This window comes from Hyposmocoma kahamanoa, unplaced genomic scaffold (assembly GCF_003589595.1).
Source record: "Hyposmocoma kahamanoa isolate Upper Pololo Valley unplaced genomic scaffold, ASM358959v1 98610, whole genome shotgun sequence".
Taxonomy (NCBI): Eukaryota; Metazoa; Arthropoda; class Insecta; order Lepidoptera; family Cosmopterigidae; genus Hyposmocoma; species Hyposmocoma kahamanoa.
In genome coordinates this window covers 15,418-42,476 of record NW_020655617.1, presented here as the reverse complement: position 1 = coordinate 42,476, position 27,059 = coordinate 15,418, and the positions used below count along the sequence as shown (strand labels likewise).

The window sequence follows — 27,059 nt, the reverse complement described above, 5'->3', positions numbered from 1 at the left end:
TCAAAAATATTCACTTGATCCCTAGACACTTTTGATGTGTGTATTTTGTCGACTGTCAACTGAATATTGGTCACGCTTTTGGAATAAATAGCCGAACTTGTGTAATTTGAATAATCGTCGATCCATTATTCATCCGTTTAACAAGTTTATTTGAATTGTCAATTTTTGTTCATAAATACATACACTGTATTTAGAACTATATTTATGAAAAATACAAACAGGACTTTGATATTCAATTCAATAAAAGTTTAATTAATACAGTGAATAGCGACATCTCTCGCCAGGACTGGTAGCTGTAAAGGTACTAACTGGGTGATAAATCTGTCATAGATTTCTCATAGATGGCGCTACGACTAAAAAGTCGTTGAAAGACCAAGTACAAAGACACGACGCAACCACATAGAGAAATTCGTGAGGTCCGTTGGTTCGTTCCGTGGCTTAGTTGGTATAGCGTCTGGCACGGTATGCAAGAAGACATTTTTCCGAGTGTTTTTTCTGAGTGTTCGATCTTTGTATTAATAATTAGGACATATATATTTTAAAGTTTTTCATTTTAATTCAATATAGATAATCAAATCCCGCTATTCTTGTTAAAATATATATGAATAAAATATTGATCTCGGTCCTAGTAGGTCAACTGTCAAAATAAGAATAAAGAAGGCAATAATGCAATTGGTAATACTTTCAACGTCGTAACATCACAATTCAGTCATTTTTGACAAAATTGTATCTTCTTTAGCAATTCATCGATAAAATTATCGACAACGACTACATCACTATTGAAAATGTTATGAAAACTGGCAACGCTACAAACTATCTTCAAAAATGACAGACTCTAAATAACTAAAACGAACAAAGATATTTTTCTTTTTATAATAATAATAATTGCTTATTTTCATCCAAATGTCTACAATACCACTTAAATAACAGTCCATGGCAAGCATTGACCTACCAATAAAATGGCAAGTCACCAGAGAAGTGAGAAAAACTGTTATACTAGACTAAATGGTTTAAATAACGGTTTTACACTAAAGAGTGTGTTAATTCGTTACACGATAGAATGTACTTTCTTTCTTTTAACCAATCATATGAAATCCCGAAAACAGATTAAAATAATAATAATAATATCGTTTATTGCAAAACATGTTGTTACATTTAGGTCTTATAGTAGTAGGTAAAGTATCAAACATCTACCCAGTAAGTACCATAATATTATTACAATGAAAATAAATAAATCTAAGCAAATATATTCAGAAAGTCAAATGATTTATTTTTAAAATGATTGTCTAATTTAAATTTAAAGTATTTAAAAAATATATCAATTTATTTATTAACAATTAATCAATTCAAAATTAATTACTTATTAATTAACCGTCAAATTATTTTAGCATTGTATAATAATAATAATAACATTTGTCAATTAAATCTTCGTAATAATTGCGTTTATTTACTCTGTGATATAATTATTTTGCATTTATTTTATTAAATTACATAATTATAACAATCATATTTTTATAACATAATTACTAATTACATAATTTTTTTATAACATTACGAACAATTTTCTTCGTCACTAAAAAACTCCTGCAATGAGTAGTAGCAGTTTTGGGACAGATGTTTACTATAAAAGTCTAAAACTAATATTTAAGAATAAAATATCTAACATTGAGCATCATTTTTATATGGAGATATTTCACTTCATTGTGAATGTAATTTAGATTGTATTTATTTTTATTCAAGTTAAATAAATAATCTTAATTTCATAGGCAAGCAAATTACACTTAAAATAGTCATACTGATTAAACTCTGCTCATTCGTAAGGCATGATTCTCCTGAGAAGAACGAGCAAGAAACTCTAGGGATTGCTCTTTGCAAATATACATTTCAATACTTTTATCTTTACAGTATTTAATTTAAACATCTTAGATCGAGAATACCTGGAAGAGCTAAACGGGTTACCACGGATTTTTGTCATCCAAGTACGCAGAAACTGTATAACAATAACCTTTAGTATAAAGTTTTTGTTTCACTATAGTTTTAAACCTCGTTAATGGCAAATTTTGAATATCAATCGGAATCTTATAGAAGTGCCACTGCCTCTTAAATTAATTTGAGACTTTGTGAAGACGACTATCAGGAACAGCTAGTTTATTTTTATTTCTCGTATTAATGTTATATCTGGTACTGTTACTCATAAAAACAAAATATTTTTCTTAACGTAAATAACATTATTATTAATACAAAGATTGAACACTCAGAAAAAATTCCTTCGATACGGTCGGATTCGAACCGACGTCTTCTTGCAAACGCTATACCAACTAAGCCACGGAACGAACCAACGGACCTCACGAATTTTTCTATGTGCTTGCGTCGTGTCTTTGTATTTTGGTTTTTTCAACGACTTTTTAGTCGTAGCGTCATCTATGAGAAATTTATGAAAGATTTATCACCCAGTTAGTACCTTTACAGCTACCAGTCCTGGCGAGAGATGTCGCTATTCACTATATTAAATAAATTTTTATTGAATTGATATTCAATTCTATTTTGTGAAATTACTCCACTAGTTTGTTATAATTATTAATACAAAGATCGAACACTCAGAAAAAATTCCTTCGATCCGGTCGGATTCAATAATAATTTTATCAATAAATAACATTTTCATGAATATACTGTGAGGTTAGTGTTTATGTTATGTATACGTTAATCTCTTTAAACTTATGTTTCAAAGACTACAAGTGTCTTTTTTTTATTTGCCCTAACCGCACATTTCTGCGGGAAAAATATTCTATTAACATCGGCGGCATTACCCCAAAGCAAAATGCCGTATGTCATTAAACTGTGAAAGTAACTGAAGTATTAAACCAATTGCCATTTTTAAAGTCGTTATTATAAACCACGGTTAATATTTAATCGTTCGAAGATGAGGGTGCAACCAAGCCCTAACATTTCAATTATCAAATTGTGTTTGTCACTTCGAAGTGTCACAATATTTAGGCAGCGATATGCGAGAAAGATAATAATGGTTTTGGGGTACTGCAGATTTTATCATCATGTACATCTCACTGATTTTGTAACGAAATACTTTCATAGACTTCTCATAGATGGCGCTACGGCTAAAAAGTCGTTGAAAAACGAAATACAAAGATCAGACAACAAGCTCATAGAAAAATTCGTGAGATCCGCTGGTTCGTTCCCTGGCTTAGTTGGTATAGCGTCTGACATCGGTTCGAATCCAATCGAATCGAATCGAAGGTATTTTTTCTAAATGTTCTATCTTTGTATTAATAATTATAACAAACTAGTGGAGTAATTTCACAAAAAATAATTGGATATCAATTCAAATTTAATAAAATCTTTACTTCATAGGCGAGAAAATTATACTCGGAATACTCACTGTTAGCGAAGCGAGTTAACTTTTTTTTAACCGACTTCAAAAAAGGAGGAGGTTCTCAATTCGACCGTATGTTCTTTATCTTTTTTTTTTGTATGTATGTTACGCGATAACTCCGGTATTTGTGAACCGATGATTCTTTTTTTGTTGGAAAGGGGGTACTTCCATAGTGGTTCCATTTCATTTTGAAGAAAATCATCCACCTCTAAGGGTGGTTTCGTTTTTATAAATAACGCCTAACTTTAATTTAGGAGCAACTACTTTTTGGCAAGGCGTTTTTCTCTCAATATACTTAGAGTAGTGTCGTAGTGAGAACCTATTTTTATTATCTCCAGTGTCAAGTCCCGTATAGTGGCGAACTAGGGGATATTTCAATAAAACTTAGCAAATAGATGTGATTCCGCGTACTTTTGAAGGTCGGTTTTTTTAGTACTCTGTACTGATTTATTTAAGTTTAGTTAAGTGGCAAAGTTGTGTTTTGGTTTACATAATAGAAAAAAGATCCTTTCAAAAAAGCAGGCTGTGAACTTACGATGTTCAAGGCGTAGACGGAGTTTGTGGGGAACTAACGGCCGCGTCAGTCGAAACGCTGCTCTGAAAGTTTCTTATGTTTGTTCCAAAGTTCTAATCTCTCATTTCACATTGATTACACTCTGCTCTAGAGCTCCTTACCTATTTCTGCCACCAAGCAGTAATGTTCCGGTTTTGAAGGGTAAGTGTACTGGTGGAATTACAGGCTTCTGGGACTTGTCGACTTATGTCTCAGGGTGAGAAGCGGCGTGGCAGTGACTATAAGATTTTTTTTATAACATGAAGTGACGTGACGAACAAGTCGTACGCCTGATTGTAAGCTACACGCCTGTCCATAACAGTTGCAGTGCCACTCAGAGCTTTAAATTGCAAAGATCTGAGGAGCACTAACACTGCTCCCGTCACCCTGAGACATAAGTTGACAAGTCCTATATGCCCGTAATTTCACCAGCACGCTTACCCTTCAAAACCGGAACACAGTAATGCTGACATTACTTCTTGGCGGCAGGAATAGGCAAGGTGGCAGTGCTATCCTCGACGAATTCTTTCACAAGGACCCCTATTGCTACAAGATCTTCGCGATTTACTGCAACTGTTATGGATAATAAATGAAAAATGTGCTTTTAATTTCTAAATAGTAAATGTTTTTCAAATATCAATAAAAAAAGCATTTCATTTTTAAAACAACACAACATTTATTAACGTCATCGAGAATTAATTTAGTTGAACAATAAATATGTAGATATCACAAAGAACAACTGTTCAAACTTTCAAACAACGTTGTTCCATTGTACGGAGTAGTTCGATGATCACACACTGGCTGAATAGGGGATACACGTGCCGTTAGGCGTATTGCACATGGCGCCGCGGCTTAGGCTGCGTTTTATGCTAGACTAGACTTGTGCCTGATCGGTCCTTGAGGAAGCCTAGGTAGTTCAATCGGTCAACTGAACTAGGTGAGTCTTCTAGTTCATTTCTTTCATCAGGTTCCTTAGTTCGTTAGTTCCTTTTGTCCTTCCTCGGACATTGAACGAACTTCTACTACGGATTTCTAATATTATGAGGTCAATAGTAATAACTATATAGATTTTTTTTAATTTAGATATACAAGAATTTTAGTTAGAATGGTGTGTTTAAAAATCAATATTTAGGTACAATTATTTCATATACTCGTACACGTAGGTTGATATTATACATACAGATACCTACCAAACAATAATACTTTTTTGCAAGCTTGTATATAGATAATACATAATGTATATACGTATTAGAGACTTAGAATAAAGCAACGTACAATCGTGCATCCCACTCGCACTTGTACCAAAAGCAGTGAAAGATCGCTACTTGTCCCGTTCGCACCGTTCCTATTGAATAAAAGGCAGGTGAACTATCAACGCAGACAGATCCTAGTTCATACTCACCTAAAAAGAACGATGAACTATCAAAACCGTGCAAGACGAACTAGTTCATGTCGGTTAGAGTAGGGAATATATGCCTAATAGTTCGTAGTTCATGAACTATACAAACCTACATCATACCACAACACCAGCGATACAAATGCAGCCCGTACATCATCATCTCCTTATTGCATTAACCACTTAACTTATATCGCTAAATTAAATTTGTATTGAATGGATATAACCTTTCGACGAAAATATTTCGGGTGGGTCAGATTTCTCATAGATGGTGCTACAGCTAAAAAGTCGTTGAAAACCATATACAAAGACCCGACAAAAAGCACATGGAAAAATTCGTGAGGTCTGCTGGTTCGTTCCGTGGCTTATTTGGCATAGCGTCTGGCACGGTTTTTCCGAAAGTATCACCAAAAACAACATCATTAAACACTGTAACTGTGGTGAATTAGAAAGTATAATAATAGATAATAAGTTTAACTGGAAAACAAGTATAGACTTTGTATGTAAGAAGCAGAGAGCAGTCTTGTTAAGGCTTTCATAGAGAAAATCCGCATTTGTAGTATAATAATAATAATAAGTAAATAAATAACGCACACACTCAACATAGCCCCGCACTGGGGAAACCCTGTGTCGCGAGTGCAATGGACACGCACATAGACAACCACAAATTACACCCAGACTCACGAGAGAAATAATTGTAGGCCATACAGCTATTTCTCCCGGCCCGGGAATTAGGCAGTTAAATAAATAAATAAATTTGTACAAAATCCAGACTTTATTTAAAATAATAAGAGGTTTCCATATTACATTCTTGCTTTTTTAAACAGGACGTTCGGTAACTCTCATTCGATGACTATGTTCTGAGTAACGTTTGTAGCCTTTGCCGGTCGAGAAGTTCGAGTAATCATATCGTATACGACAGTTTGACGTTCAATTCGGGTGTTGTCATTGACTTACAAATAAATGGACGACGGGTCTAATACACAAACCACGAAAACAATGTCCCAAGTCAACCTATTTAAACGTAGTGACATGTAAAGGAATATGGAAAAGCTAAAACGTTGAATTTAAATTGTAATGTCATCGCAGTACTGTCTAATTTTGCTTGCTTCGCTGTCAGTCGAACAAACGAAGACTAAAGCGTGAATGACGCTCTGTATACGATTTTAACGCCCTATAAGTTCGGACACTTTTTAGCGCGGACCCGACGTCCATATGATTGTAAGTCAATGGGTGTTGTGAATAAAAATGAAAAGAAATTGTACGATATCAATGTAAAACAATTCTGAAATCAATGCATTTGTAAAATTGTAAAATTTAATGGTCACTTTAACTTTTATAAGATATTCTTTTGTTAGACGTCAGCATGTAATGGCAGCGATACACAAATCGATTAATGGTTTTTATTCGCTGTTTTGTGTTTATTTTTGTAAACTTTTATAATAAAACAAAATAAAAAACTTACAAATAAAGAATAATGCTCTAGCCACACAGAGGAGGCCGCGGAAGCGTGCCGTTTCAATGTGGCAGGGTTCATTATGAACTCGTATATTACAATAATTCCCGCACCTTTTTGTGGCCTGAGCACATTGAAAATATAACCAGAAATAGAGACGAAATGTCATTTAATTTGCTTGAAAACTATTCTGCCATATCATTACTGTGACAACTGCGCTCCGATTGGCCAGCCCGAGTTCGAAACAATTGACGGGTGTCGTCAATTGTTTCACTTCAAATCTTTGCTATAATGGACGAAAATTGCAAAATTACGTATTTCATATGTAATTACCGATGAAATTTGATTCCGTTTGTTTTGTAATTAGATGTTTTGCTATTTTCCCCCACACCACCGAATAGAACAGCACGCCGTTGTTAAAAATATTTCCTGTATTACAATACTTACAGAATGTTTTTGGTATATACGGAGACGTACACACAGGTCAGTTGTTGGCGCTGTCTATACTTCGGTGCAAACGAGAGTTGATATTTATAAGTGGTATATCACTGATGCGCATAATACTACAGATATTGATAGTAGTTTGAGCTGGAAACCTCAGATTGACTTCATTAGTAAGAAGATAATTGATACCTTAAGATCGTTCTACCAATTCAAACACTTTCTTCTCATCAATCTCAAGATTTTGTAGTTTATCAAATTAAGAATCTAGAAAAAGAAGATAAAGTCATCTCGACTGCAACGCTGTAATTTGGTCGCCACACGAAGCCAAATACAAATTAATGATAGAACGCATCCCGAACAAGTTCGTTAGATATCTATATTTAAAACAGTATGGTGTGTACCCAGGTTATCCACTGTTATATCCTACCCTATTTGTACTCGGCAAGTTAGGCTATTATAGACTGGAAGTAAGAAGAGAAGTAGCTCTCGCCACTTACTTATTAAAAGTACTGCGTGGTAAGATACACAACCCATGTGTTCTAAACACAGTTCAGCTGTATGTACCTGACGGGTACGTAGGGCGACGCTGATGTGGGTGCAGCGCGCGCGCACCAATCTGCTGCACAACGCGCCCCATATACGGGCGCTGCGTGCCCTCAACGCGGTATCACACGACATTGATTTGTTCGCTTCAAATTGAAATTCAAATTCAAAATAATCTTTATTTCATAGGTAAGCATTATTACACTTGAAATCGTCACAATGGTTAAACTCTACCGCTCATTCGTAAGGCAGATTCCCCTGAGAAGAACGAGCAAGAAACTCTAGGGGTTGCTCTTTGTAAATAACATTTACAATATTTTTTTTTTATTTGAAACATCAGAGATCGAGACTACCTCCATGAGCTAAACGGGTTACTACCACGGATTTTTGTCATCCAAGTACGCAGAAGTTGTATAATAACCTTTAGTATAAAGTTTTTGTTTCACTATAGTTTTAAACCTCGTGAAAGGCAAACTTTGTATATCAACCGGAATCTTATTATAGAAGCGTATACATTGCCCCTTAAATGATTTTTTGACTTTGTGAAGACGACTATCAAGAAAAGCTAGTTTATTTCTATTCCTCGTATTAATGTTATGTCTGTCACTATTTTTCATAAATAAATTACTATTCCTTTTAACATAAATTACATTACGATTGTACTCTGAATGAATTCGCACAGGCCGTATATTGTAGAATATCAATGGAAGTTTGTTATAGTTAACATGTACGTAAATATTTTGTTAGTAACTACACTATTGTATTAGGTTATACCTGTAATGATAGTTGTAAGAGGTAAAAAATAAATAAAGAATGTGTGAGTTTTGGCAACATCGGTTCTGACAGTAATCGAGGCATAAGGTACTGGCCATTGTTTTTCTTTTCTTCCGTGGATTATACGTTTGGGCGTTACTTTTACTTTTACTAAAAATATTACCGCGAATACTAAATAAATAAAATAAAATAAAAATTGTTTATTCAGTAACATAATGTACAGAGAAAACTAAAGACTACATATGCGATTTAATGTAAAAATAACACATATACCTGTACTAGGAAATTCCTGTATTTCAGGTAAAAAGTACTACTAATTATAAACGTGGATACTATTAATATTATAAATACTTTTTAGGAGAATCTTATGAAATAAAATTAAACAATTAAACAATAAATTGCCAATAAAAAAAAGTACACTTAAACAAGACAACATTTATTTTACGATAATAAATAAATTCTCTGTATCCTCATAGGACATATTTTGAAGAGCTTCTTGGAGAATTTTCTTTACCTTAAAGCAACAGAAATTATAAATGGAATATTTGGCGTTTAATTTATTGTACAAAAATGGTCCAAGAAACACAAAAAATCTTGAAATAAAAGTACGTTTTGATGATATAATTTTGGGGCAGACAATATCTTTTCGTCTTTTATTAGTGTTTTCAGTAATATATGGGAGTAACACGTGCTACTACTATATATACTAATCAATATGTTAATTTTTTTCTTTTTTTATAATACGAAATGACGGGACGACCAAGTCGTGCGTCTGGTGGTAAACAACACGCCTATCCATAACAGTTTCAGTGCCATTCAGAGCTTTAAATCGCAAAGATCTTATGGGCACTGTGCCTGTAATTTCACCAGCACCCTTACCCTTCAAAACCGGAACGCAGTAACGCTCATTACTGTTTTCTTCGGACGAACTCTTTCACAGGGAACTCTAATTGCCGTCCGTTTCGTATCTCCGTCCGACAAGTATCCAGTATGAAGCTTCATTCGCATCACGCGTCTTTTCATTTGGTCAAGTATTGCTTATTTGGCAGTAATTGTTTCGGACGGAGATCGAGAGTGGACCCCCAGTTCCGAATCAGAGAAATGACAGTCCGAAATGTCACAGGGATCATTTTATGTCTAGGTGTACAACCGATATCCGAAGTAGCTCCGAGTTTTCTAGATTTGTCTAGTCTCAGATTCGAAATGAATACGAATTGGATGCATTGCGAGAAAGCGGTTACTCGTGTCCCAACTGGTATAAGTATAATAAAGTATATCAACCTTAACGCGTGTTTAAACATTATATTTTTCTATTATCATACGACCGTTATATATTGAGCTGCGACCGCACAACGGATTCCAATTAAGTGAGTAAATGTAAAATATAACACATATACTTGAAGTAGGAGAATCCTGTATTTCAGGTAAAAAATACTAATTATACAGGTGAATATATGATGATTAAACATTGACTTACAATTATGTGGATGTCGGGTCCGCGCTAAAAAGTGTCCGAACTTATAGGGCGTTAAAATCGTATACAGAGCGTCATTCACGCTTTAGTCTTCGTTTGTTCGACTGACAGCGGAGCAAGCAAAATTAGACAGTACTGCGATGACATTACAATTTAAACGTCAACGTTTTAGCTTTTTCATATTCTTTTACATGTCACTACGTTTTTAAATAGGTTGACTTGGGACAATTTTTTCGTGGTTTTTGTATTAGACCCGTCGTCCATTTATTTTTAAGTCAATGTGATTAAATTACAAACAAAAAATAAATATTGAAATGTAGATACGCTCGGAGGGTTGTTAGTTGGAGAAGTGAAACGCTCGATGTCTAGCTCGCAATTAACATTTGTTTCGAAATCAGCCCCTACCTTTATACAAAATTTATAAAATATAACGTACATCCCAAATATAAGTTGGAGAGAGAGAGAGAGACTATATATATGCCTCTCGCTCTCGCTCTCACGTAAATACTTCGCGCGCCCGCGGGCTGCCAGTCAATCGGCGCTCTCGCGGCGCTGAGTGGACGTGTTGATGAATGCTATAGAAATCATATACCTATTACGCTTGAAGTAGACAACAATTCTCTGTATCATCGTAGGACATATTTTTAAGGAATTCTCGGAGAATTTTCTTAACCTTTACGTAACAAAAATGATAATTTTAATTTACTGTACAAAATTGGACCAAGAAACACAAAAAATCTGGAAATAAACACATGTTTTGATTATACAATTTTGGGGCAGATAATATCTTTCCGTCTTTTGTTAATGTTTTCAGTACTATATGGGAGTGCAATGTGCTGTTTGAGAACTGTGGACTTAATAAATAATTGCTTTACAGTTATTACCTTACACGACTAATGCAGAAGGTTAGTGGGGTAATGGAAATGGCGGAAGAAACCTTTAGAACCGCTCGCTGGGCTCTCTCAATGGTTAGTAATGAAGTTTTAGCAATACCACCCCAAGATGTAATGCAATATGTAATAATTGGTTGAAATATGGCATAATAAACTTGCCTGATTATTTTAAAATCAGCAAAAGCGCGTAGTTTTTTAAACACATACATTAGCTTACGGATTCGACCGCTTAGTGCTTCGATATGGTGCTTAAAAGAGAGGTTATCATCTATTATAACACCTAAATACTTTACCTTGTTAGTAATAGCAGTGTCTGGACACTTGCATAGGTTGTCAGTAGTCTCTTTACAATGGTGAGCATAAAGTTGTGTGTTAGTTATAACAGACTTTGGTTTTCGCATATAGAACTGCATGAAACTAGTTTTATCAAAAACAACACTTTTAACAACCTATTTGGAGAAAATCATCTCGGAACCTCATTTAAGGCCAAAACACACACCGGACACTCCATACAACAAGCTATACTATCATTCTACGTTAGTTTTGATTGTAGTGACCCTCCCTACCTACTCTTAAGGCGAGAAGGGCACTATAACCTGTGCGCGCACAGGATCCTTATAAGTTCAGGTTCTGACCCTAGATCCGCCAGTGTACAGGGCTGTCACAGACCTCTGTCACTTGACTTCATCCGGTTCTTCGAGAGGCTAGTGCCTCGGGTGACCCGCCTCGGGTGTACGTACAGTACCCTCCCTACTTTCCAGATAGGTACCGGAGCTGTAGGCACGCTCATTTCCCGTTGCGCATTGCACAACTAGCGGTTGCCACCGCTAAGCCGTCGATTCTGAGTCCACTACCAGTTCCCAATAACCTAAGCGGCTAGAGGGACCGGAGGATATCTAGATTATCCTCTACTAGCTCTCCGGGCTAGTGCCGGAGATGCCAGTCGCAGTGTCCTGCGATAATGTCCGGACATAGCCTCCAACTTAAAGGGCAAGTCACGTCTCCTCGCTTCAAACCCTCAACTAGACCACTACTGAGACGCGTTAGCTGCTCACGAGACAGACGCCCCGGAAACATTCAAAACCGGGGCAGACAAACATGTCCGTCTTTACAGCTAACCACAAACCCCAGCGAGTCCATACCCAAGTCGTAGCAAAGGCATATCACTGGCGGAGGGCTTGGCCCGGACGCCCGCTGTACCCTGATCTTGCCATCGAGCACGTAGTCTCTCCGGAAAACCCTATCTCTCGGGTCAGTGGATAGGGACACTCAATACAACAGTCGACAGTTATTTACCTGCTACTACTACATACAGCAAGGCGCTGTCTGCGCACGTGCAAATGTGTGCGTGAAGTGGCAGGGTTACCCATCACCTCGTACTATTACGTTACGTGGTCAGAGCGGCAACATAGCGAAAATTCGTAAGCGAATCTGTTATCTTTCATTCTATGATAGAATCCTAATAATTACATATGTTCATTAGGTATTTATATCGACATAATATAAAATTTATTTAAAAAAAAACATATTAAAAAGCAATAAAAATGTTGTATTTTGGACAGGTACTAGTCCAAGTTTATAATTACCTGGTTATTGGTATTGGTATTGGTGCAACGGGCTAGTTTCCGCAACTCGACGTCGAGGCGCTTATTTTGCGTGTGGTGGGTGCAGGGTCCTACTCGTGCCACCCAAGCTCCTCCAGGAATCTCAGCAGCCTCTTCGGTTTTCTGAAGACTTCGGGGAGCGACCTCGGCACTCCAAGGTACTTTGCCCTGTAGTTGGCCACACCGGAGCACTCTAGTAGGATATGTGCGGCCGTTTCCTCCCCCTCCATGCACGCTCTGCATAGAGGAATGTCCGTGATACCTAAATTGAAAAGGTGTTTATTGTATGGACCATGACCCGTTAGAGCGGCAGATAGAGTGCGCAGCTCTTGTCTTTCAAGTTTGATTAATTTACGAGATAGACTGGCGTTGAGCGTTGGGAGTGCTTCCCTAGCCTGTCTACAAACCGTAAGGGTTGTCCATATGTTATTATGAGAAGATTTTGTACCTTTGAGTATAGTTCTTGACCATTGGTTGGGGAGGGACACTATGGGTTCTGGCCCTACAGCATCCGTCTCCGACTCTTTTCTAGCTAGTTCGTCTGCTGCGTCGTTGCCACGTGAGCCGCTGTGTCCTTTAATCCACTGTAGGGTTACGTGGTTTTGTATACATACCTCCATGAGTGCTTGATGGCATTCATAAATGAGCCCTGAGTTTATGTCATAGCTGCTCAGCGCTTGAAGTACTGACATGCTCGGAGAGTATTCGAATGGAGTGATTCTTTACTCTTCTCGCTATTATTGCTTCTGCTGCCAACTTGATACCCATACATTCAGCCTGGAATACTGTGTTGTGGTCACCAAGCGGTGTTGATATTCTGATGTTGAGGTCTTCTGAGAACACCCCAGTACCTGTTCCTGAGTTTGTTTTTGATCCGTCAGTGAATACGCGGACCTCTCTGAGGTTTAGTCCTTCGTTGGGATCTTCAAACAATTGTATCCTGTATTTTTTGTCAAAAATGTATTGTTTTGGGATCCTATCCACAGTCGCCGATTCCTCTTTGACTTTGACCTTTTTGAATTACCTGGTTAATAATTAGGTATAATTAACTACGTAATATTTATCATCAAAAAAATTGAAAATTCGAGACACTTCTTCGTCTACTAACTCACGAAGTTATGACGTCTCATTATATTGATATAATAAATCTGTATTATATATTACTCTGCACTAAACAAATAAAGAAAACAATAACTGACATAAGTTTTTTTTCATCGAAGAAATTCCTATCTTTATCCCGTTTAGATGATAATAAACAGCCGTACACAGCACTATTCTCGCCCATTATAAATAGTAACGTACAATGATGTTATATATTAACGTACAAGTTTCGTAATGAATAAATGAAAACTATATTCAAATATCAAAGCCGTCTTAGCGCGAAAACGGCTCGCCGGCAGCCTTGTTGTCGTTCAGTCAATGTGACCGTCTATATGCGGGGCGTGGTGGGGTGTCTAAATCTAGGGAAGGGCGGAGACTGTCCACTCTCGTTACTTTTTTGTTCTCTGGCCAAAGTACTAACTTCAGAGCGTTAATAGATTAATGAAAAAACGGTTGCTTTTAACACGGGTACGAAGATCACTTCATATATAAATATCCATGGATAGTTATCACCATGATTATCTTGATAAATCATCATCATATCTGCTGGAAGACATCCACTGCTGACCATAGGCCTCCCCCAAAGATTGCCAGACTAGCCGGTCGGATTCGACGTGCATCCATCGGTTATCCGCCCCACTGAACGCTTCCGGTTCGTGGTCTTCATTCGAGAACCTTTCTGCCCCAATATAGGTTTGTATTCTCCAATACCAGGAATTAAACGCAATGACAGAAATAAATACAAATTAAAAGTACCCTTTTCAAAATTGCAATTATTTACTAACAGCCCTCATTGTATGTTGATAAAAATTTATAATAAAATCCCAAATAAAATCAAAAGTAACGAAAAATACATAACGTTTATTAAACATCTAAAACAAATGTTAATTAAAAAATGCTACTATTCTATAGAGGAATTTTTCTCAGACAAATTCGAGTAGCTATTCGTATTCGTTTTAATATTATAATAAAATTTCGTTTAAAATAGAATATATTCGTTATATGATTGTAGATGCTATGCTATTACCTCGTTTGTGTATTTTAGATTACATAAGCTCTATGTTACAATTTTATAACTATATGTCTAGAGTTAAATTTATGTTTTAATTCCATTATTATTTGAATTGTATAGGTAGAAAATAAATATAAAATTATAGTTATTACAATGTAAATATAATAATATAAATGTGGTATGTGAATGTGTGAAAGTGAGTAGGTAATATTATATTAAGTTCCTCTCTCAAATTGTTAAATCTTGCAGTGCCCTAACGGGGTCCATATGAACACATGTATTTAAGTTAAGACCTTTTCTAACATATGGTGGCAATGAATAAATGAATATGAATATGAATATGACATAACAATTTAAATTTCGAATAGGTTGACTTGGGACATTTTTTTCGTGGTTTTTGTATTAGACCCGTCGTCCATTTATTTGTAAGTCAATGGTTAGCAGTGTATTTCTACGAACGACGTATCTAAATTAGTCAATTGTCAACCTCAAAAAGTCACAAACCAAATGTTTTCCCAAAGATTATTCTTCGGTATATTTAATCAAAATTTAAAGAGGCAGAGAGGCTTTTTTACAGACATGTAATCAATTTTCTACTTACCAAATATATTCGAAATAAAATGGAAAAAATAACTTCACAATATTTTGCGTAAAGACTGTTTTGTCCAGAACTAGCTCACAAAAAGTTTGACTCATGTTGAGTTAAACGGAGATCTTTTATGTTTCTTATTATATACCAACGAGGGACTTATTGACGTGTAGAAATTTTACATTCAGCACTAGCATAACCTTGAATTTTACGTATTTTGAATTGCAACACTATTGTAATAACAGTGCGACATCTTGATAATTGTGAACCCTGCTTCAATCGTAGGTTCAAACGGAAACAAGTTACATTATCACCTCAAATAAGATTTTGTTTATTTCTATCACTATTTATCTTTGAAAACTGTATTTGATACAAATCCTGAAGTATTGGTAATATTTAGAATACATAAGTTTCGAGTATATAACCAGAAACAGAGACGAAATGTCATTTATATTAAAAAACTATTCTGCCAAATGACAACTGGTGACAACTGCGCTCCGATTGGCTAGCCCGAATTCGAAATATACATTAGAGTTGGGCAAGTAGGTATATTATCGAAATCGATAGTCAAGATATAGATACATAGCATTATAATAACCATTTTCTGTTTTTTTTAGACGACTGACCAAACAAAGGAGCGTAATGTTTTCATGGTGAATATTGTAAGGAAATATCGTTTATTAATTCCTCTGTAAGTTCTGAATGTTTCAAAATATTTCTAATTGTGTAGTATTGTTAGAATCCATAGTCATTACGAATGAGCATGGCATTGGGTATCAAAAAATGTCAAAACACAATTTTGTACTGACAGCAAACAAAAAAATATATATAAATAACAATAAAACAAATGTTTAGTTTACTTTGTTAGAGCACAGGGGCAGCCGTGTTTTTTAATTTAATTTTTTTAATTCGATTTTATTATGCAATGAAATAGAAATAAAAATAACTAAAATGGTTTTGAGCCAGGTGAGGGATACAGGAAAAACTGACATGTTTAGTTAAACAAGCGTTTAAAGGTCAAACGGTACAAACTAGATACCTAAAAATACAGGTACTTATTTAATTAATTTGGGCATCACAAAACTACACTATTAGAGTTTTAAGATTTAATTGAATAGCTTCATGAAGATTGCATAATTTTTTTTTATTCATTGTAAGTGCGCATTTGACCTCCATCTCACCTGATGAAAAGTAACGATGAGGTCGACGATGAAGCATGCACCACTAGATAATGCCTATTCACTCTCGCCTTGAAAAGGTCCAAGTTATAACGTTCAGGGAACAAGTCTGCAGGCAGGGAATTCCACTCCATAGCCGTTCGCCATATAAATGTGGAAGCGTAACGCTTCGTGCGAATCTTTGGAATATCCACAACATAGGGGTGGAAGCCAAGCTTACGCCTAGTCCCCCGATGATGGAAAGGGGAAGGCGGAATTAAATCGTGTAATTCCATCGCACACTCTCCGTGATATATCCTGTAAAATACCGATAAGCAGGCTACTTACGGCGGTGTTCAAGGCTCTGCAGCTTCGCCTCTACTAATTCTGAGTCACCTATAAGCCTCTTGGCATGCTTGTCGATTGAATCCAAGGTGGCCAGTTGATATATAGCAGAGCCATCCCAAAGGCGGTAACAGTACTCCATACACGACCGGACTTGTGCTTGATACAGCTGAAACAACTGTCCCGGTGTGAAATAACGCCTCGCCTTGGAAAGGATGCCAAGCTTCCTGGCTGCATTTTTGGCCATGGATTCTATGTATGTGGCGAAGTTCAGATTGGACGACAGGTCCATTCCAAGTAGCTGGAGACGGTCGGCTATCGGTATGGATATATAACGAAAAGTCGGAGTTAGCTCAAAGGGACTCCGTTTTGTAGAGAATAGACACGCCTGCGTTTTGATAGCATTAAATTTGACAAGATTGGCATTGCCCCAATCAGAGCCTTGAGCGTCAAATCTAAACGGCTAACCACGGACTCTCGACAAGACTGATTTCCTCTCCACTGACCCTTGCATTGGTTAAATACCTACTTACGACTGTGCTCTCATCAGCATACGCAAAGGTACCTGGAATTAACATATCATTGATATGCAGCAGAAAGAGAGTTGTAGACAGTACGTCCAGCCGTTTTAGTGGGGCAGGGTTCGTTATAAACTCGTACATTACAATAATTCCCGCGCGTCTTTGTGGCCTGAGTACATCGAGTATATAACCAGAAATAGAGACGAAATAAGGGCCATATATTCCTGGTAACACATTAGCGATACAGCTCTTATAAATATCAACTCTCGTTTGCACTGAAATGTAGACAGGCCAACTACTGACCTGTGTATACGTCTCGGTATATTCCAAAAATATTTTATATTTATTGTAATAAAGATAATATCTCTAACAATTAAATATTAAATATGTATTAATTAATTTTTTTTTGAATTGATATTCAATTATGTTTTGTGAAATTCCTCTACTAGTTTGTTATAATTATTAATGGTACAAAGATCGAACACTCAGATAAAACACTCAGAAAAAATTCCTTCGATCCGGTCGGATTCGAACCGACGTCTACTTGCATACCGTGCCAGACGCTATACCAACTAAGCCACGGAACGAACCAACGGACCTCACGAATTCTTCTATGTGCTTGCGTCGTGTCTTTGTACTTGGTCTTTCAACGACTTTTTAGTCGTAGCGCCATCTATGAGAAATCTATTGCAGATTTATCACCCAGTTAGCACCTTTACAGCTACCTGTAAAGCTGTAAAGGTAAAGCTGTAAAGCTGTAAAGATGTACTTTCCTGGACAAACTCTTTCACAAGAAGCTCTATTGCTACTAAATCATCTACTGAATCTAAACCTTCTGCTGGTTACTGACGGTCACCACCCGAAGCTTTGCGATTTAAATTTTATGGTTTAAATTCTGCAGCTCAGTTTAAAGCGATGACCGACTTAACCTTTCTTGACTATAACTAACATGTTTAGATAGGGGTTACTACTATTGTAAGTTATGCAAAGATAATAAATAAATAAAAAGGCCTTATGGTAGCATATTCTGCAGCAGTCAGCATGGGCGTCCACAAGGTTCGGTTTTATGTTCATTTCTGTTTTTAGTTTACATGATAATGACTTTTATATTACCATTTTGATACCAAGTCGTGTGCCTGCTTCTAAACCTACGAAGTTAATCCAAAACAGACCTAGAACAATTAACACAGTTCACAATAAACCAGATTAACTAACAGTAGAACGAGTTCTTAATAAATATTATTGAAACAAAAAGAGACAAGCAATTAATTCATTTGCTCGTTTTGTTTCTTTAAATTTGTAATATCGCACTGCTATTACAATAGTGTTGTAACACAAAATATGTGAAATTCAAGATTATACTACAGCTGAATGTAAAATTTAACGCGTTTGTGTATTGCAAGAAACAATTAAAATATATCTATTTAACTGAAAATTGGACAATTTTTTGTGACCTATTTCTGGACAAAACAAGCTACTAAATTATTTTTCCCTTTTTTTTAAATATAATGTGTTGGAATTAGGAAATTGTATAGATGTCTGTAATAAACTTCAAACTATACATAAGTTATGAAACTATTTTTCCGGATTTAAATCGCGTATATTTGTTTTTTCAAACAAACCGACGTTCTGGGGCCCTTTACAGGTCCCACGGTCACGGTTGACTGAGGTGGTACCACCACCTACCACCACCTACCACCACGCGATCCTTATCCTCCTGATTAAATCCGGATGATCCTTATTAAATCCGGAAAAATAGATTCATTTCCTAACCTAAGAACTCGATATATACATAAGTTTTAACAATATTTCTCGGCAAGTGAATAATTCCTTTTTCTTTGTTTCTGAAAAAATACACTTTTTGAGTTAATACATTGTTATATTAACAATGCGATATATTTGTTTAGCTGGTACCTATATAATTGCGGCGGAATAATCTAGACAACCATTGTGTTGCATCATGAAGACCACCGGGCTGTTGGTATTGTTGGTGAGCAAGTTTTTTTTAATAATTTACAAAGCTTGGGATAAAAAATCGCGTCGTGCCATTGGCATAATAATGCCACACGAAAGTGCTTTTATGACATGAAATTCACAATAGTAATTTAAATAAATTACTCGGCCAAGGAAGTACTGCCACCTTACCTATTTGACCCCCATCTTACCTGATGGAAAGTGATGATGAGGTCGACAATGTAGCATGCGCACCTAAATAATGCCTATTCACTCTCGCCTTGAAAAGGTCCAAGTTATAGCGTTCGGGGAATAAGTCCGCAGGTAGGGAATTCTACTCTCTAGCCGCTCGCCATTTAAATATGGAAGCGTAACGCTTCGTGCGAAACTTTGGAATGCCACAACCTAGGGGTGGAAGCCTAGCCTACGCCTAGTCCCCCGATGATGGAAAGGGGAAGGCGGAATTAAATTATGCAATTCCATCGCACACTCTCCGTGACATAGCGGTAATGAGAGCATTACTATGTTCCGGTATTGTGCTGGCGAAATTACAGGCACATGGTGGGGGGTTGTGCAATTACGCGAAACTAGCATTTGATTCTGAGTCTCCATTTCGGTAATCTAGTGGCCAAATCAACTCCGCGTATAAGTCGTGGCAACCAAATCAGCGTGATTTACGGGAATGTATTGTTATCAGTCCGTAGACAACATACATTAATGCTTACTGCGCTGAAATAAAGGTCCGTTCACCGTTCACCAACATGTACAATAAAAAATTTTCTAATATTGATTTCTTTGACACCACTCTTAGTAAATTTAAAAAAAAAATGATGTTACAATTTGTAAATGACATTTAATGATTTTGTAGTCGCTTATTAAACTCTGTCTTATATATTTAATCAATGATATTATACTTTGTTACTCATGCTCACTTAATTTAGAAAGATTAATTAATGATATTAATGTAAAACTCTAGTAACGCATAAAACAAGAATGTTATCATTACAAATAACTCTATAAGATATGTTACAGCCGTTCTTATTATAATCTATTTATAATCTGCTGGCACTATAGGTCTATTTTAAGAGGAATATATGTAAAAAATTACTATTTCATGTATGACTGTTTGTTGCCACAAATAAATGAAAAAAAAATAATGGTCGTAGCCATTGAATTAACAAAGTAATAACGTTAAATCCTGTGAAATTAGGTTTGATGCGGATTGTGACGGGGGCAGTGGCAGTGCCCCTAAAATTTGATTTATTCCCTGTAGTTCCATGCACTCAGTTCCACATGGAACAATTGTAACATTAATACAAAGATCGAGCAGTCAGAAAAACATTCGGCCGGGTTCGAACCGACGTCTTCTAGCAGACTCTATACCAACTAAGCAACGGAATACGTTTCTTTGTATTTGGTTTTATCAACAACTTTTTAGCCGTAGCGCCATCTATGAGAAATCTATGATATTTCGTCACTCAGTTAGATACCTTTACAGCTACCAGTCCCGGCTAGAGATGTCGCTATTCATAGTATTTAATTTTTTTTTAAATTGATATTCAATTATGTAAAATTACTCCAATATTTTGTTATAATTATTAATACAAAGATCTCAGAAAAAGTGTTGCTTAGTTGGTATAGCGTCTGGCACCATGTATTTGGTATAGTTTGGTATAGCGTGTACCAACACGCTATGCCAAATAACTTGTTTACCAAATAATTTGTTTTGTGTGCTTGTTTTCTGATCTTTGTATTTAGTTTTTAACTACTTTTTAGCCGTAGCGCCATCTATGATCATCGGATCATATAATTACCGAGTTTTATTGATATCGGTTGCCGGAAAGTGCGCAAACACGGTTTCATCCCCTAGTTCGCCACTATACGGGACTTGACACAAGAGATAATAAAAATCGGTTCTCACTACTCAAAGTATATTGAGAGAAAAAACGCCTTGAATTGGAGTATAGCAACATCACCATTAAAATAATCGCTTTTATAATAAAATTTAGGCGCTATTTAGAAAAATGAATCTTCATGCGTGAACAGCCACCCTTAGAAATAAATGATTTTCTTCAAAATTAAATTAGACCACTTATGTAAATTAAACTCTTTCCAACAAAAAAAGAATCATGAAAAAAAAAAATTACTGGTGAACCGATTACATCCAAAAACATACATCCAAAAAAAGACATTCGCATTGAGAACCTTCTCGTTTTTTTGAAGTCGGTTAAGTAACATATGAATCAGCGTGAATAATTATCGGATAATTATGATAATAATTATTATCAATGAAAATAATTATCTACCGAACCCTGAAATGTACGAAACTTTTCAGAATCAGTAATTTAAATTTCGTCTTTTTTTTTTCAGGCAATCGTAGCATCGGTACAGTGCAAGCCTGCACCCGATACTGCACCACCATATTACGAAGGTATTATAATTAGAAGTATGTACAGTTATTTTCTCATTATACGGTCCACTCGTTAGTGGACCGTATAATGAGAAAATAACTGTACGGGTCTCCTCTAAGAAGAGGGTTAACATAGACAAGAAGTGCAACTCGCCTTCAATGCCTACACGTCATCACTGCACAATTTTCCGACCGAACCGACTGGGGCACGCTCTTGACGAGGCAGCTCTTTTCGAAACTGCGCAAGTGGATCCCAGGCATCGAGTATATAACCTGAAACGGAGACTAATAATCTCAGTACAGAGCACTAAAAAAACCGACCTCAAAAGTACGCGGAATTACGTCTATTTGCTAAATTTTATTGAAATATCCCCTAGTTCGCCACTATACAGGACTTGACACTGGAGATAATAAAAATAGGTTCTCACTACGACACTACTCAAAGTATATTGAGAGAAAAACGCCTTGAATGGTAGAAATAGCAAAATCAACCATTAAAGTAATTGCTCCTAAATTAAAGTTAGGCGCTATTTATAAAAATGAATCTTCATGCGTGAACAGCCACCCTTCGAGGTGGATGATTTCCTTCAAAACGAAATGGGACCACTATGGAAGTACCCCCTTTCCAACAAAAAAAGAATCATGAAAATCGGTTCACAAATACCAGAGTTATCGCGTAACCTACATACAAAAAAAAGAAAAAAAAGAACATACAGTCGAATTGAGAACCTCCTCCTTTTTGAAGTCGGTTAAAAATGGGCCATATGGGCCTTATATTACTTTTAAATAACAATTCTCGTTTGCGTTGGTATCACAAATTAGAAAGCTGAAATAGTACAGCGCCAAGAACTGACCTTGTGTGTACGTCTCCGTATATTCCATAATCTCAGTACAGAGTACTTAAAAAACCGATCTCAAAAGTACGTGGAATTACATATAATTACCAAGTTTTATTGAAATCGGTTACCGGAAAGTGCGCAAACCCGGATTGATCCCCTATTTCGCAACTATACGGGACTTGACACTGGAGATAATAAAAATCGGTTCTCACTACTCAAAGTATATTGAGAGAGAAAAACGCCTTGAATTGGAGAATATCAAAACCAACCATTAAAATAATTGGTTCTTAAGTAAAATTTAGGCGCTATTTATAAAAATGAAAGTTCATGCGTGAACAGCCACCCTTAGAGGGGTAGGTTACAATAGGTCCGTAAAAAACATACCTTATAGGTTAGTCTATACATACATAATAATATGATAACTTTTATTCACACGTATGGACTGCGACGTGTGACGCAACGTGTCCGATAGCCATCCTCGGAAACACCGGAACATAAACTTTTTAAACTAGAGGCTATATAAGCGTGATATACACAAAGAGCAGTTTTTTGTGAAGTACTCCCAGGGAAGTTACTCACTGCGAGGGTACCACCAGTACAGGAAACCTTAGAGACCTAATAATTGGTGGGGTGGTTCGGATCCAAATCACAAATATGTTTGTTTCTTCAAACAAACATATTTGTGCATGCAAGCAAGCATTTTATACAGATCTTATGGTCACGGTTACCAATACAAATATTCTTTATTGCCAACTGCGACAAATATAAAATAACACAAAAAGTAAAAAGACAGCCACAACAGGCGGCCTTATTGCTATATAGCACTCTCTTCTAGGCAACCTTCGGGTTACAAGAAAAGCTGTGAGGTAATAATTAATTGAGGGCGCAACAGAATACGTATTTACATCACATATTGCACATACACAAATGGAAAAAAAAAATAAAAATAGTCTAAAACAGAATTCCAAAACAATAGTAATAAATAAATAAAATACTTCAATAAATAAAATAAATAAATAACAAAAAAATACATATGATTCATTGTCCTACCAATAAAATGATATGATTACACAAAATGAAGTAGGATTATATAGAACATATTAATAACAACAGAGAAAATCTCAAACAGGTAAGAATAAGAGGAAATAATAACAATGAGAGCTTTGAGTAGAGTTTTGAAGGACTCAACAGACGGCGCATCTGATCGACTCAGGCAGAGAATTCCACGCCACAAATGTAGCTGGCGATCCTGCTCGATGCGGCACGAATTGTTTGCCGGTTCTTGAACCTGAGTCCCAGACCCTGGCCGACCGTGCCATTAATAATATCGACTGTGAACTGGCAACTGGTACTATCTCAATTTAGTTAATTTTACAGTATGAATACAATAATTGTTTGCGTCATTTATATAGCATCTGGTTAGAAGTTATACAAGTTGAATGAAGTCAATTCTGGCGGCAAAATTAAATGTATCTAAGATGGAATATTTTGCGACGCTGCGGTGTATGAAATAGTATTAAAAAGTGAAATCTTTAGAAAATTGAGATAGTACCGCTTGCCAGTTCAGTCGATAAGCTGGAATACCCGTCTAAAAATTCAAATTTTTTTTTTTAGGCGAGGATCTAAAATAGATAAATAATAATAAGGCACACACTCATAGTAAGACCCTGTATATAAATAACTGCTTCGGTGGCCTAACGGTTACCATGCTGGACTGCCACGCAGAGGTCCCGGGTTCGATTCCCGGCTGGGAGAAACATTTGTAAGGCCCTCATTTACTTCGATGTAATTTGTGGTTGTCTAGGTCTATCCATGGTAGAGCTGGGTTATAACGTCTTTATCGAAAAACGAAACGAAACGGTTATTTTCTAAAAAAAAAGCTTCCCAGAAAAACTTACAAAAAAAACGCTTTTCCAAAAAAAACTAACCTCCCTTCGTACTTTTCCAGGCCTATATAGAACTGGTTGACGAAATGTTCAAGCGTACTGTAGGCGGTTTAATATGTCATACAAATATCAACTGAATGGATCTAGCATAAGATCCATTTTAGCAGTGAAAGAACGGTCGCGAAACAGTCTCTAAAACTGTTTTCGGGACTTTATAAAATGTAATCTAAGTTAATGGAATAAAGTCTTTTGTTCTATAACGCATGATTTTAACGAATCACGAACGAATGAACTGCTTTCTATCCAGTCGCACACAAGTAACATAACATATTTGCAGAACGTAACGCCATTGACAAATAACTACATACAGACATAACTTGCAGAGCGTTTTTTTGTTACATTGAAAGAAAGCGTTTCTTGAAAAGCTTTCGGAAAATAACGATACAAGGTTTCCCTAGTGCAGAGTTATAAGTGTGTGCGTTATTGTTTTTTTTTTTGTGCTTTGCGTGGCAAATCAGCATGGTTACCGTTCGGCCACGGAGGCAGTTAGCAAAATATACTCGATTTAAATCCGAAAAAACCTCGATACATTATGTAGATAGCCAAAAGATGAAATTTTTTGTTTTATTTATAACTCTTTTATATTACAGGCAAGTCAGAGCCTTATGGAGAATCAAATGCCAACCAAGCAAATATCAGGAACCAATCAGGTTACGGTGATGGTAGCAAGCTGCATGGAGATAGCGTTCAAAAAGGTGAGGCAGACAATCTCAACCAGGCGGATTTGTACAACCAGTACACAAAAGGTAGTCATAGCAAACAGAAGAATAGAGCTCTTCAAGAAGGTGCAGGAAATAATGTGAACCAGGCTATTAATGGCAACCAGTATACGGTTGGCGATGATGCTCAACAGAATACTGCTCGAAGCCAATATGCTACAGGAGACAACACAAATCAATACGCTTCAGGCAATCAAGGTGTGATTGGTGACAATAGTAAGCAAAAATTTGCTGCTGAACAAAATGCATATACAAATAATGAAAATGGTGAGAATATCGACAGAAGCGCTTCTTTGAATCAACAGAAAGTAAAAGTTGATGACGATGATAAGAAATCATCAGCCCATGTTGACCAGGTCAGCGGAAGCGATATTTACTCCAAAAGGACTAATGAACATGGAACCACTTCAGACAGACTGAGAACTGGCACGAAATCATCCGGTACCACTTATGTTGATGATGACAGATCGTATGCTAATGTAAAACAGCAAAGTCAGAGTGAACATGTTTCTAAAGAGGATGAACTATATAAAGATGGTAAGAAATCAACTGAACATGTCAACGGTGTCGACAATAAATCTTCAGCTACAAGCGAAACGACTGACAAAGGCACAGCGCGTAAAGCTGAACAGTCAACTAAAACCAACCATTCTGATAAAGAAGTAATTGACAGACCTGGTTTCCATTCTACCGAAACTTCTTCTTCAACTTCCAGTTCTAGCTCCACATTCTCGGACTTCCACAGCGGCGATGATGCACCAGGAAGTCTAGATCAAGCAGATCAAACTCAATCAAACATAGGCCATGATTGGACTACTCATAACATCGCTAAACAAAACCTGAACCATGTTAAAACCAGCAGAGGCAAAGCATCAGCAAAGAATAGTCAACAAAATCAAGATTCGCTAGCAACAAATAATGAGCAAGGCTCACACCAGGCTGCCGCAAACCAACAATCAAACAGCCAATTAGAATCAACAAGGAAAGGTTCCGAAGCGTCTGGAAATCAACAGACTTCGGTTGGTCAATCAACCCATAACAAGGCTGGCACCAACAACCAATCAATCCTTAACAATCAATCTGCAAACAGTGATCCACATGACAGCGGCTACTCACATCCTTGATCACGAAAGTCACTTTTAGTTTAGATGACAGTCAAGTCAATAACAACATTTAAATTACCAACCAGAAAAATTAATAAAATATGACATATTCTTGAAAAAAATTTCAAAATTCTTTTATACTTACACTCGACTATGTATTTTTTTCATTTTGGCCTTTAAGATTTCATTGTTATTCATTAAAATTATAATCAATATATATATCTCTCTCTTTCTTGTCATTCCCTCAATTGTCTGAGGATCGTAGTAACCTTCGTACCTTTCCTAAAACTTGATTAGAAAATGACACATGTCAAACTTCATGATGGCGTTAGTGTTGGGTCAAGGAAAAAATCTGTTTTTTCAGAAAAATAAATATTTTTGCGGATATTTCATCATCAATGTTTTTCCTCTATTTTTCCACATTTGACGTTAACACCTGTCAAAAGTTGAAGTTACTGCACGAAAATGATGGAGCGAACAAGAGGTGGTGGTGGTGTAGTTGTTGGAGGTTTTTTCAATGTGAAAAAAGAGATATTTCTAAACGTAGAACATAATATGAGCATTTAAAATTATATTTTTCCAGTTTTTCGAGAATTTTACAAGAAAAAATTCATTGTTTTAAAATCTTTCGGAAAATTGTCCAACAGTAGATGACCAATATCACAGCAGTAAAAGCATCATGATATTCAATAAAGATAAATGTTGCAATTTTATTATTAATGCGACATCTATGTATCCTGGTAGCTGACCTATAGGACCTGCCAGATAAGAAACTTTCATAAGGTCTCTTAGTTGGCGCTACGAAAAAAAAGCTTATTTTTAAAACCGAATGCGAAGAT

General features: G+C 36.2%; 1 protein-coding gene across 1 annotated transcript; it reads left to right on the top strand.

Annotated features, from left to right (window-relative positions):
- Positions 1 to 19,173: 19,173 nt before the first annotated feature.
- LOC113238859 (uncharacterized protein DDB_G0283357-like) lies at positions 19,174 to 26,402 on the top strand. The gene is made up of 3 exons (XM_026475702.1): positions 19,174 to 19,240; positions 21,574 to 21,634; positions 24,989 to 26,402. Exons 1-3 carry the CDS (start codon positions 19,211 to 19,213, stop codon positions 26,239 to 26,241), a joined length of 1,344 nt encoding a protein of 447 aa, XP_026331487.1. The 5' UTR covers positions 19,174 to 19,210; the 3' UTR covers positions 26,242 to 26,402.
- Positions 26,403 to 27,059: the final 657 nt, after the last annotated feature.